We start from the raw sequence: 13,505 nt of genomic DNA on the forward strand, positions 1-13,505 counted from the left end.
CTTTATATCAAAAGAGCCGCTGGTTGCCGACACCTGGTCTATACGCAGGTCGACTAAGTATTGTGACCATTTTGGTATGACCACATCACATTCACCTCCTGCCATGTTCTGGGTGTGTAAACTAAACAGAAGCTGTAGAGCTTCTATATCCATATAGTTTGCAATATGTGCCCAACCACCTTTTGGACGAGTGCGGGAAACATACCGTCTCCACCAAGCACCTTAAAGGGTTTGAAGACCATTAGGGCCCATTCTACCCTCTCTCGTGTGAAGATTTTTGAGGCTTCGCTTTTATCTCTGGAGCAAGGTCTTACCTGACCTTCTGCCTCTTTCTATTGAAGAGGTGAGCCTGGAAAGTGAGTACTTATGAGGAGCTCTAAATGTTTCCCTGGCGCCTGCTGTGTATTTCCCATCAGGTTTCTTAAGATTCTTATTAATGCCATTGGAGTGGTCTTTTTGTAGAATTGTGCCAAGCCCTTCTTTTCGACCTTCTTATAGCGGAGCTGTACTTGACTAGGACACTTCTGTACTCTGTTGTTTTCTAGTTTCTCATTCCACCAGGGAACGTTCCTTGTTAACCTTTAGTTTTTGTGGGGCAGCTCCTTTCATATACGCATTAAGTCTTTGTAGATCATTTAGGACTACTTCCAGTTCCTCTTTCTTGTGTACCTTTTGAGTGATCTCATCTACTTCATTTGATTTGCCATTGTAAAGTTGAATTGCGTGTTAAAAATTAGGGGCATCTAGAGATAATCGCATTTTGTTTTGTAAAAATGTATCTTCCAGTCTTTGCGATAAGAATTTGTTATCTTTGCGTGCAGCTAATTAAGGTAGATAAGCAGATGAGTGGTAATGAAGAGGAACGAAAGAAAGTCTTAACAACTGAAAAATGGAGCATCAATCATCATGCAGTTTTCACTAAACATATGACCATCTAGGGGAGCATACTTGATGGCGATTTCCATTTGTTTCCCACTGACTTTATCTCCACTGAAACCAACTTTAAAATTTTAGGTAGCAGCACCACATCCCACGTAAATATTTTGTTGTCCTTCAATGTAGCAAATAATACGAAATATCATCCAATCTGATTAATGAAACAGGTATCTCGAATAGTTCAAACCTATTATGCAATTGTGCATTAATACCATTTGGTTTTAATGTGTATATCTATCAAAAACGTAAATTTTGTTGTATTAAATACAGAATTCCCTTCATTACACCATCACTGATTGGGTTTAAGTTTAAAATTTAATACACTAATTTATTCACCGTTGCTGTAGCCTTCTTATTTGGATACAGCCTGTTCATAATTTTGCATTTTCTTTTGTTTTTCTTTTTGTTTGCAGCTTTTTTTATTTGAGCAAGCGCACACTTTGTTTGTATGCGTCTCTAGGTCATCCGATGTGCAATTAAAAGTCTTTTCCGTAATTTTGAACGAATCATCCGGCATGTTTTGTACATATTACACGTGTAGCCGTCGTTTGTGTACGCTCGCACTGATCCGATTTTTCTGATTTTCTAGCAATTGGAAATTTTAAAGTCTGAAAACCAGAGGTTAAAAGATGAAAACGGAGCCCTAATTCGCGTAATTAGTAAGTTATCTAAATAATCTTAGAAACGTAGACGTGTACACTTCCTAGATGATTTTATAATAATTTGTAATTTATATCGACTATAGCAATGATCCTTCATTTACAATTACGGCATCCTACGAACTTGTCGCCTAGTATTACTTTTATTTAGTTCTCGATCAGTTTTTCCCGTTTTTAATGAACCGTTTGCATTTCTTTGTTGTGACTGTTATTTTATTTGTTGCTCTTTGTAATTTTAGGAAAATTTTCGATGTTGTGTAGTTTCTTTTTATGTAGTTGACTAGTTTCGTTAATCATGTATTTTATATTTTCGAAGAAATTTGTCATTTTTTAAACTGTGTCTAATGTTCACTGATTTTGACGATTAGAGAAACCAATTGAGTACAAATTTAAAGCAGTTTTTGTTACAATCATTATCAGTAATGGGAAATTGACGGACGATACAGGATCTTGCACGGGCTATCTGTGTGGCTTACAAAAAATTCGTACTTATAATTTGACTGGCAGGTCACTGCATCATCCTGTATTTTACAAAATATAGCAGCTTTCAAATTGAAGAATTTAACGTTTTCACTTTCCTGGTGCTATGTACGATAGTGTAATAAATCATTAGCTGTAAGTTGTAGTATTAAGTTAGTTTCCTGTTGTCAGTATAAAAATGGTGGCGAGATGTACTTGTAAATATAGCTTTTATATGATTGCAACTACCTACTACAAGTTCAATCATGTAAGAACGATATTCGACCACCGTGTATATAATAATTCATCTTTTACATGTATTCTATAAAATTATTTAAGATCATGATTCATCACTTTGTGCCTTGCTTTCATTGTATTTATTGAATTAGTTTATAATTTACGATGTACTATAAATTATTTTCTGTATTTATTGTGTATTGTTCTTGAAGGTTCATACAAACTTAATAATAACTACCTGTGAAATAATTTGTGAATATTTTGTAACAGTCTTGAATATATACAAAATTATTTTAACATCCCTTTTTGCAGCACTGATAAATTATTTGCACTATGGTGCATTCAAATCCTATTGGCATAGTCTTCATTAAGTTACATTAGAAAGTATGCAATTGGATGTCATTTAAATAAAAGGCACAGGGATCAAAAGGTTTAAACTGGAGAACCTTGCAGACTGCCTAAAAATTCTTATGGAGCAATGTCTGCATACTGTGTTGTCCACTCGTCATCAATCATAATGGCGACATCACATAATTTATTCTTGCAATAGTACACAGGTAGTTCAAAATAAAAGGATGGTAAAACGGGCATAAAGATCAGCGCGCCACATTGCAGTATCTCTGAACACCCCCATCTTTAATGTATGTCAAAGTATATGCCACTAAACCTGGAAGGAGCAACAATTGACATCCTTACAGACAGTCGTCAAGCTGTACAAAGTGTGAACCCCCACTATTCAGAGATGGTCTGGGAATGAAATTGAAGCAGCTGGCAAACAAAAACCATGTGACACTATTAGTCCAGGGTAGTAGCTACCTAGCATACAGAATTTGTTTTTCTTTTGTATCGTATGCATGTATTCAGTATTGTAAGTAGCTAATAAAAGTCATTATTATTATTATAGAGGGTTTTAACTTGCAAAATGAGAAGTAGTTCCAATTTCTTTTGCATGTCATAGACAGTCATCTGGTGGTTAAGAATCTAAGTTTTCGACCTTCCACCCCTTGTGCTTCCCGCGTACCACCCGCAAAACCCTTTTTCAATCATATCTTTTTATAGGTTCACTTTACAGAAAAATATTGTTATGAAATATTGTAGATAACAAAATTCGACACAACTTTGATGTATATTAGACACTTAGGACAAGCACTGTGTAAACGTGTGCGTATTACGTAAACGTTACTTTGTCACGGATACGTATACGTATGCTGTGAGTTAAGGTTGCTTTAGTTAGGACTGTGTTTTTCTAAGGTAGCGTATCTGACGTTTAGAATATTCGGTTACTCTGATGTCAACATTTTTAAGAATCGAAAATGGGTAAATTTAAAGGTAAGTAATTTAAAGTGGGTTAGGTGTAGGATAATTAAATATTTAGATTTGTTTAAAAAAACGCAGACGCTGCTTGGAAAAAGTTATGTTTAGCTGGAGTAATAACAACTGAAGACTATTGGAAAATATGTAAAAAACGAACATTGCACTATAGCAGAATTTGCTCCTACAGTCGAAAAAAATTTGATTTATCAAAATATTCAGATGACGATGCAAAAAATTTGTTTCGATTTACACATTTTCAAATTTATACACTGGTAAATTTACTGCGGATCCCACAAAATTTCACTGTTCATAGAAGTCGATGTACTGGTAAGTGTTCCTAGTTAGGTTCAGCATTTGTATGGTACTTGATCACACAAACCAACTTATTTCCAGGAATAGAAGGCTTATGTATATTACTTCGCCGCTTAAGCTATCCAAATAGATTATGTGATCTTGTGAACATCTTTCATAGAGATCCGTCTACAATTTCACGAATTTTCAATTACATGGTAAAATTTGTTTATTTTAGAAACAAACACCGTGTTCAGTCCTTAAATCAATGCTGGATACTTAATAGATTGGAAGAATTTGCGCAGGTGAGATTGTCATTAATACCAAACTCACTAAATGTTTGTAATTAATTCTAGTGTTGCGTAGCAGCTGGGTCAATGTATCCAAACATTATTGGATTTATTGATGGCACTGCGAGAGCCATATGCAGGCCAAAATACAAACAGAGAGATTTCTATAGTGGCTACAAAAAGCAACATATGCTGAAGTACCAAAGCATTGTATTTCCCAATGGGTTAATTGGTAGGCTTGATGGCCCATTTATTGGAAGAAGACATGATGCAGCTATTCTTAATTTAAGTGATATAAGGCTAGAAATGGCAAATGTATTCTCTACACCTACCACAAACTATGCCTTGTACGGTGACCCTGGTTATTCCAATTCCCAGTACATTAAAGTTGGCTATAAAAATCATCACAGTCTCACTGAAAGGCAGAAATTATTCAACAAAACTATGTCTGCTTTACGTGTGAGTGTTGAATATGGTTTTGGGAAAATTGTGCAGTTATTTGCCTTTGTGGACTTCAAAAAAAATCAGAAAGTTTATTTACAACACTTAAAATTTCAATATTATGTAGCAGCGTTTTTAGTAAATTGTTATATTTGCATGAGTGGATGTCAAATCTCAGATTATTTTGCTTGTTTACCACCTAGTATCCAAGAATATTTACAATAAACAATGTTGTATCTGTAAAACAATTTATTTTTTGGCCAATAACATTAACAATTCATGCATCTGTTGCTGTTGGACATCACGTCGTTTATTTTCTTCTTCTGTAATTCTGATCTTCTCTTTCTCAACTTCTAGTTTTTCTCGTTCCAATGTTGCTTTTTGTTGCTGCAGGTCATACTCGATTTCCATTTTTCGCTCTTCAAGTTTCAATTTTTTCACTTCAATGTCATAATCCTGTTCTTGTTTTCGTTTGATAAGCTCATCCTCAGGAAGCAGCGCACTACGCTTTTTTCTTACTGTTATGGGTCCTGGTGCTGTATCTTCTACAGCATGTTAATGGAATGTATACAATTTTATTCTTGCCATACTAGTTACTTGCTTACCGGTCTGATTTAAGAGTTCATCTCGTTCCATGTCTGCAGTGTGTTTTTCCACATTTGCTGCTGTGGCCCGAGGTCTTGCTGTTTTAAGTTGGGGTGTGGAAACTACATTAGAATTGTCTGTTTCATCTTCATCTGCACTACGGGAATCAGCATTTGTGGTTCGGGTTATAGGCACATTGCTTGCATCAATATAAGCAACGACTACCTCTAACAAATTCCCTAATTCCGTATGTTCTTTTTCTGTACCAGTTCTACGAAATGTAATGATTATAAAAAAATAACAGTATTGGCTAAAGTACTTATATTGCAGCTGCTCTTGTTGATATTTGTCCACCAATTTGTTGGCTCTCTCTTTCAATGTGCGCAACAAAAATTCCACATTAAACGTCTCCTTCATGTCGGCAAGAATCAGATCCCACTGATTTTTGCCTAGTTGGTATGGATTGTGTTCTACACACAATCGCATTAGATGGATATCCATTTGAAGTGAAAAAAACGTCCTCGATTTGCGGGCTTGAGAACCCTAAATTAAGGAAACCTTTATTGGTCATTTTAACTCAATGGTATGCGCACTTACCGTTTTTGCACAGCTACTGTTCTGTTGCAGAAACATGATTTCAGTGATGTAAACACAAACGTAACCTCACTTTTTCAAATACACCGACTCTCATAACCCAACCGTAAAGCTATGTTGCGTACGTCGGTTTATTCTCAAGGCTACACGTATCCGCATGATAATACGTAAAATGGGAGGAGCCTAACGTAATGCGATAAGGATAAGTCATACGGACACGGATACACAGCTCTGTCCTAAGTGTCTATTACTTTTTTGTGAAATGTTTATTAAAAAAGATATAGAGCTTCAAAGTTTGCTTATATTTTTAAGAATTCTGAAATTTCTATGAAGGTTTTAACCAAATTTTATACTTTATCTCTATAATTCAGAATTTTATGAGAAAATATCTTCACCTTTCAACCCTTGCTAGTGGGGATATTGGAATCACTGAGATTGTAGCGCATTCTAATATACGTTTGTTGTTTCACTTCAGTTCAGCTTCCCCCCCCCCTTTCCCGCAAGGAAATGAATATTTCAACTCCCTTGCGGCAATTGATTAGTCAGAGAGTACAACGCTTATTACTTATATTTTTTAATACACTGGTTCTAGTTTAACCCATTCAACACTCACTATAGAGGTTGAAGTAGTCCCTTTTTGTAGGAGATGAAATTGGTTAAAATGAAGTAAGACCACTTTTTTTATGTAATTATTGTATTCGAAAGCGCCATACACAGTGATTCAAATACCTACTACGACCAAGGGGTTGAAGTGCTATCATCCCCTTTGATAGGGGTGCAGGATACCAAAATTAATAGCACCATAGCTTCATAATCGAGGTATTTTCTCATATAAATGTTATGATTATAGAGATAACTACAATTTCATTAAAATATGTGCATCCATAGAAATTTCGGAATCTTCAAAATAAAGACAACTTTGAAGTTCTGTATCTTTTGGAATAAAAAATTTACGAAAAAGAAGTATATGACAAATTTGTGTAAAATTTGATGGTCTACAATTTCTAATAACAATATTTTTTTGTAAAGTGAACCTATAAAAAGATATGATTGAAAAACCAAAAAACCACCAAAATTTCTTTGATTTTAGGGGTGGTACGGAGGAAGCACAAGGGGTGGGAGGTCGAAAACTTGGATTCTTAACCATCACATATTCCCCCATGGCATGCAAAAAAAATTGGAACTACTCGTTTTGCAGGAAATGGTCCATTTTCAGTCTCTATTCCCCGGACCCGGACCGGTGGGTGCACTGAGACTATCTAGGCAGATGAGTGGAAACGGCTATAAGGCCTGAGCCATTTTGTGGACATAAAAAGCCATATAAAACACGTGCTAGAGCAGTGAGAGAAGGCTTTTAGAATCAGGGCTACGACGCTAGGCCGTTTATAAAGGCCAAAAACTAAAGAGTTCTAATGTTTAAGCATGGGAGAACTACAAACTCTTGCAAGGCTTTTCTACTGTACCATCTACATAAGATGGGTATAGCCGATAACAGATGCTGATTGCGGGCTGGCAGCAGAAACAGTCGAATATATTCTTTGCACTTGCGATGCTGCCAACAGACCGACAAACTGCCTGGTAAGGTCACCATAATGTCTGAAATAATTATGGAGGTAAGTCTCAGGGTGTTGATCAACTTCTTAATAAATCAGAAGCTACCCTAAGTTCAAGGTGTCATAAAAACCCCAATGGCATTAGGTAGATGGTTAGGGGTGCCACAGCGTCAAACACATAGGTACCGTGTCAACTCTGTTAAAGATCTTGGCGTCACATTTGATTTTCGTCTCAGCTTTAAGGAGCACATACACTCGATTTGCACCTCAGCTATGAAAACCCTGGGATTTATCATAAGAAATACGAAACAATTTAAAAATATCAATTTACTCTTTCGTTTGTATTACTCCTTGGTGCGCTCTAAGCTCGAGTATTGCGACCTCGTATGGTATCCACTATACAACGTATATAAACATGACATTGAAAACATTCAGCGAAGATTTTTAAAATACATTGTTTTCAAAATCGATACTGAATACCCGCAACGTGGTTTTCCTCAGGACACGCTGTTGGCACGTTTTGACGTTCACTCAATGGAACAAAGACGAGTAGCTAATAGCATTAAGTTTTTATACAAACTTGTAAACAATACTTTAGATTGTCCTTATTTACTTGAAAAACTGTCATTTAATATACCAATGTATTCTACCAGGCATTTAGACACATTCACTTATCCTACTCCAAAATCCAATCTTCTTCGTAGAACTCCATCTTTAATAATGGCATGTAATTATAATATGTATTGTCAGAACTGTGACATTAATTATAATTCTTTATCGAATGTTTTAAGTTCTATTTTTAATTAACAGAGTTTTGTAATTATTATTTTGCCTTCATTCATAGAATTGCTTTCTACTTTGCAACATTACGTGTACCATTATATACACATACCCTTTTCTGTTATTGTTTGTTTACTTTTCTTACTAATTTGTAACAATTATATTCCATTCTTTTTTTTTTTTATTTTACTTTTTTTTTATAATTATTTAATAATAATGTATGTATACGCCTCTATATTTACTTTTATAATTGTTCATTTATGGATTACTAATCTGTTGAACAATAAACATTACTGAATTACTGAATTACATACTAGAACAATGATTATCTGTTTTGAGGTAACACACCTCTCCTGCCACGCTTTTATGACCAACCCTATATAATTAAAATTATTACTACTTCCTAGTTGACATTAAAGAACTTCAAATCTTTTGTATGAAACTTGTTTTGATACCTTGTATATTTTCCACGATAATCGACCGTTTCCAAACTTATCAGTGACCCTGTATGTTATTCTATCACATCGAAGAGGTAGGTATGTCTTATGGAAAATAAGAACCGTTTCATAAATTAAAAATCCGATGCAACTGAATACCGAACGATCCTCGAGATCTTCACACATGCATCATTTTTACAGATTGATTCTGCCCCACCAGATCACCATAGCTTGGAAAACGCATTTTTTGAATCGCCATTAGTTTTACTTTTATTTAAGGTGTCTACATACCAAATTTCATTTAAATATCTTAACAAATAAAAAATTTGAGATTGCGCATGCGCAAAACAAATTTTTTTATTCATTATTGAGGTGCATACATACAAAATGTCATTTAAATTTCTTAATAAAAAAATTAAGTTGGGACTGCGCAAACACAAAAGTAGGGTTGCGCATGCGCTTTTTTTTTAATTTATGTAGGTACATAGTTGCCTGAGGTTTGAGGAATACTAACACAGAAAACCGGACATTCATATGTTCTTTGTAAGAAGGATTATAAAAGAAACCACTTTTGTTTGAGCTGTAACTTTTTGGCCAGTTAATCTTTGTAGTGAAAAACCAATAGCGACCTTTCTTATAACCTGAAGAACATGTGTATCAATTTTCAATGCAATCGGACTTTTCTACACAAAGTTATCGTGCACACGGACAGACAGACAGCAATACAAAATTATGAACGATCTCGAGTATCGTTAACAAAGATTATTATTTATCATTTCACTCTTACCCAGGGCCGGTTAAACCACAAGGCGAACATAGGCGGCTGCCTGGGGCGCCAAGCTTCAGAGGGCGCCAAAATTAAGCAACATCTTTCAGCGAAAACACAATAACGTATTTATGAACGCCACTTTCTATTTTTTGCCTGCCTAGGAATAACCTCCGGAAGGGCGCGCTGAGAACATCTCGCCTAGGGCGCGCTGAGAACATCTCGCCTAGGGCGCCAAATAGCCTTTCACCGGCCCTGCTCTTACCTTACTTAAGAAGCCAGAAGAGGTTTACTGAACAACAGCTAGTCAGCAGACATTACATACCGGGTGAAAATTTACAAACCGAACATAGGGAATTAACATGGGAAAAGGGGTTTTTGTAGATAGTTGCCCTCTTTGTTAACTTAGAGGGTTTTATAATGACTACAATCTAAAGAAGATTTTTTTCCTCGTCTAATGATTTACGAATTAGTTCATTTTCAGGTGTATTTCACACTATTTTATCAAAAATTCGGCAATAAATCCACTTACCAAAATCATGTTAGAAATAAACAATGCAAAGGGTCAAATGCGTGTATTTGCTAAAGCCGGTCCTGGCGTACCGGAAATGTGCGTTGTGTTAACGCCCACCTTAAAGTTTACAATTGAATGATAACAGCTGATTCAGCTGTCAGAATTTGCAACAATAATATGTAAAGTCATGAAAAACATTTATTACACCATAAATCAGCTACAAAATTGCGCCAAAAAAGCGGTATATCAATAGGAACAAAAATGGCAAACGTTTCCGGCAATGCGGGCGGTCACAATTTCAAAGTAGTGCTGCTAGGCGAAGGCTGTGTGGGAAAAACAAGTCTATTGTTGCGATATATAGAGGATAAGTTTAACGCTAGGCATATTAGTACAAATCAGGTAATGAACGAGTACTCGTTTTGTGAGAGCACGCATTACAAGTCTCTTTTAGGCTTCATTTTTAGCTAAGAAATTAAATATCGAGGGGAAACGTGTAAATTTATCCATTTGGGATACGGCGGGACAGGAGAAATTCCACGCTCTAGGACCTATATATTATCGATCGTCGAACGGAGCAGTTTTAGTTTACGATATAACTGACGTAGATTCATTTCAACGCATTAAAAGTTGGGTGAAAGAATTGAGGAAAATATTAGGTACGGATGTGTGTCTGGTGATTGTTGGAAATAAGACTGATCTTGAGAAGGATAGAAATGTTGACATTGAAGAAGCCGAAGAGTAAGTTATAATGTATAGGGGTCTCATACATGGCTATTGTTTTTTATAAGAATTGCAAATAATGTGCAGTTTTCATTACATATTGTATAATAAAAGCTGTGCAAACAGGGTTGAGATGAATTGAATGATTTTGTACAGGGTGTCCCAACTACACATAAATCAGCTTCCTTTAAAAAAATGCTTAAGAGAATGAAATGAATAAGAGATATTTGTATTGAACAGATGGAACAAGTGGTAATTTGTCGCACTGACACCTATTTTTCACAATTAATAATGTACACCCAACATAAAAAAATCGATGCATGATTATCAACTACTTGCTAATGATTAAAGCTTTGCTATAACAACACGTTCATATGTATTTTCATTGAATAGAAACACTATAACAAGTATAATGCTTATGCAAGGTAAATTAAATAACCAACACAAGAAGAAAAACGAAAGCACTACATGCAGATTAAAAGGGGAATTAAAAAAATTAGTTTTTCATTTTAAGTATTTGTTTTTCTTTTCACTTTGGTTGTTTCTTGTTTGTCACGATTTTTTATAATTTTTTATTTTCTGTGTATCATCTTGGCTCTTTCCATAATTTTAATTTTCCAAGAAATTTTTTTGAAAATTTTCAGAAAAATTAACAGATATGGTACATGCTATTGCAGCATAATTTTTGTTTGGAATGTTTTTTCAATTTCTGCCATTGTTTTTATGCCATATGCAGTTTAAAGAAAAATAAGAGTGTTAATGGAAAATAAATAAAAAAAACCAGAAAAATCGAATTCTCCTATTTTTTTCAAGTAAATCATGATTTTCCTCAACACTGTTGTTTGCCACCTTTTTTATAGAGTTTAACTAGAAAACGAGAAAAACCCCTGGATATTTATGGTTTCATTCTTTGCAGGTATGCCAAAAAGGTAGGCGCGACACATTTCGAAACGTCCGCTAAACAGAACACGGGGATCGAAGAGATGTTTCTTTCGTTGACCCAACAGATGTTAGACAGAGTATGCGAACAGGAACAGCAAAATAGCACACTAAATAGGCAGAACTCGCAGAGACGAAATGTTCTCGTTGTCGAAGATGATGAAGCCCCGCCTCTACCGACCAAACATTGTTGTGGAAACTCCTAAAGAACACTCGCGTGCGTGAAAAACTTATAATCATAACCAAATTGTGTTTTTTTGTTATTAATATATTGAAGGACGTATAGCACTTCTTTGTAAATGTATAACGTATACGTTACTCGCTTATTATTGTCATAACTATTAAATATAAATTATAATAATTGTTAAAAAATGTACAGGAGTGAAATTTCGTTTGTGTTACACACCAATATTCATTATTTAGTTTAAGACCCTTTTAATGATGCCATTGCAGTTTTCATTGCTTTGTTATAAGTTGATTTATCGAGGTTGGTTACGATTACATAATACAAAAATGTTACACGAATAAAGAATGTTCTCTAATTTATAAATATATTTTCTTCAATTATTTCCTTTTTATGACAATGGTGCCCAAATGAAATGTGCCTATATTTTGCTGTAATTATAATGTATTGTTAGATTTTTCGAGTCTGTCTGGACTCGCGACCGAATGGATAAAGAGTTCTAAATTAAAATAGAATATAACAGTATGCCTTTTGCACTGGACCTATAATCCAGTACACATCGTCATACATGTTACCATTGACACATCGGTAGAGAAAACAAAAGCTTGCAATGTAACGAACGCTAGAACCAATTGAACTAGGTACTACAACTCAAAGTAAGATGATTCAAAACGACGCACAACGGCGGTCTACCCCTCTACTTGCAGTGTTGCCAAGTGGAAGTAGATTTCTTAAAAGTGGTAGGCTGGTTGTTCCTTGTCCCGATATCTCAAGCACAGTACACGGTTTAGAAAAATCGGCGTAATCTGAAGAATCTATAGAGAATTAGGAGAATGTATCCTGAATTTGAAGGAAGAAATCTGGAAGGGAAGAAAAAAACGTTGAACCTGAGGAACCTTTTAGAGAAAATAAATACTGCAGAGACTGGGATTTGAAGAGGTGAAATTTAAAAACTTTAAACAATCGGAGAAATTGCAATAATCTGATCAGAAAAGGTACAATCTGAAAAACGTAAATCAGATGAATGCAAAAATAGTTAATTGCTGCAAACGTGACAAAAAACTCCGACAGGAATTTGGTTGGAACCTGTTTGACCATCCTCCGTACATCCCGGCCCTCGCTCCTAGCGACTTCTTAGTAAGAACCTGCAACCTTACTTTGATGGTCAACACTTAAACGATGATTACGATCTTTTACGAAGAAGCCATTCAAAAACTGTGCCACGTTATGACATGAGCCTACAAAATTCCGGAAGTTGTGTAGAAAAGGTACGTTTTTTTATAAAACCAAACGGAACTTACTTTGTGGACATACCTATCGTAGATTCTAGAAAATGGAGGACTTCGAAAAACCTGATTAACTAGAAGAATTGGACGATTTTCCGTAGAATCTGAAACTGAAAAAAGTCGGAGATCAGACGAATTTGAAAAGTCTAAAGAAATGGAGAATCCGAATTATCTGAAGAATCAGAAATATTGCCGACTAGTCTGAATAATTCGATGGGCGCGTATCAGGTAATGATCTCCTGAAACATCTGAAGGAAAAAAAATACCATTAACCTGAGGAATATAGGTATTTCAAAGAAAGTAAATACCGAATAATATAATTCAAAGAGATGAAAGAATCTGATTGGCCAGAATTTAGTCACAAGAAAGTGAAGAAAGCGCATAATATAGATCCAAATAAATAATTTGGGATATCTGCTGATGAAGTATCCAAAGAGTGGGCGAAGAATGAATGAAGGTATGTGTGTATTCGAAGAAATGAAATAATGCAAACAGTCTGCAGAATTTGATGAAGAGTGAA

At 35.2% G+C, this 13,505-nt stretch overlaps 4 protein-coding genes across 14 annotated transcripts in view; 3 read left to right on the plus strand and 1 right to left on the minus strand.

Moving 5' to 3' along the window:
- LOC116173891 (protein phosphatase 1 regulatory subunit 12A-like) overlaps positions 1-2,540 on the plus strand; it is a 55,554-nt gene extending 53,014 nt beyond the window's left edge. For all 10 annotated transcript variants that reach the window (XM_031491618.1, XM_031491624.1, XM_031491622.1 and 7 more), the window contains one exon: positions 1,526-2,540. Coding sequence is in view for 1 of the 10 variants with exons in the window: in XM_031491620.1 (XP_031347480.1) it covers positions 1,526-1,612 (87 nt within the window). In the remaining 9 variants the exon portion in view is untranslated. The remainder of the gene's footprint in view (positions 1-1,525) is intronic.
- An 888-nt stretch (positions 2,541-3,428) lies between these two features.
- LOC116174607 lies at positions 3,429-4,852 on the plus strand. The gene is made up of 4 exons (XM_031492549.1): positions 3,429-3,620; positions 3,687-3,932; positions 3,999-4,201; positions 4,253-4,852. The coding sequence occupies exons 1-4, from the start codon at positions 3,605-3,607 to the stop codon at positions 4,850-4,852; spliced, it is 1,065 nt and encodes a 354-aa protein (XP_031348409.1). The 5' UTR covers positions 3,429-3,604.
- LOC116175133 lies at positions 4,663-6,046 on the minus strand. Of its 2 annotated transcripts, XM_031493243.1 has the most exons (4): positions 5,810-6,046; positions 5,532-5,755; positions 5,233-5,483; positions 4,663-5,172 (listed from the first exon to the last, which is right to left on the minus strand). In XM_031493243.1, exons 1-4 carry the CDS (start codon positions 5,843-5,845, stop codon positions 4,877-4,879), a joined length of 807 nt encoding a protein of 268 aa, XP_031349103.1. In that variant the 5' UTR covers positions 5,846-6,046; the 3' UTR covers positions 4,663-4,876. The 2 variants fall into 2 exon arrangements, with proteins under 2 accessions (XP_031349103.1, XP_031349102.1); XM_031493242.1 differs by having other exon boundaries at positions 5,233-5,755.
- Positions 6,047-9,978: 3,932 nt separating this feature from the next.
- LOC116174760 (ras-related protein Rab-21) lies at positions 9,979-12,082 on the plus strand. Its single transcript, XM_031492745.1, has 3 exons — positions 9,979-10,255; positions 10,308-10,594; positions 11,493-12,082. The coding sequence occupies exons 1-3, from the start codon at positions 10,118-10,120 to the stop codon at positions 11,719-11,721; spliced, it is 654 nt and encodes a 217-aa protein (XP_031348605.1). The 5' UTR covers positions 9,979-10,117; the 3' UTR covers positions 11,722-12,082.
- The last annotated feature ends 1,423 nt before the right edge of the window (positions 12,083-13,505 follow it).

Source organism: Photinus pyralis, unplaced genomic scaffold (genome assembly GCF_008802855.1).
Source record: "Photinus pyralis isolate 1611_PpyrPB1 unplaced genomic scaffold, Ppyr1.3 Ppyr1.4_LG6, whole genome shotgun sequence".
In the NCBI taxonomy this organism is placed as follows: Eukaryota; Metazoa; Arthropoda; class Insecta; order Coleoptera; family Lampyridae; genus Photinus; species Photinus pyralis.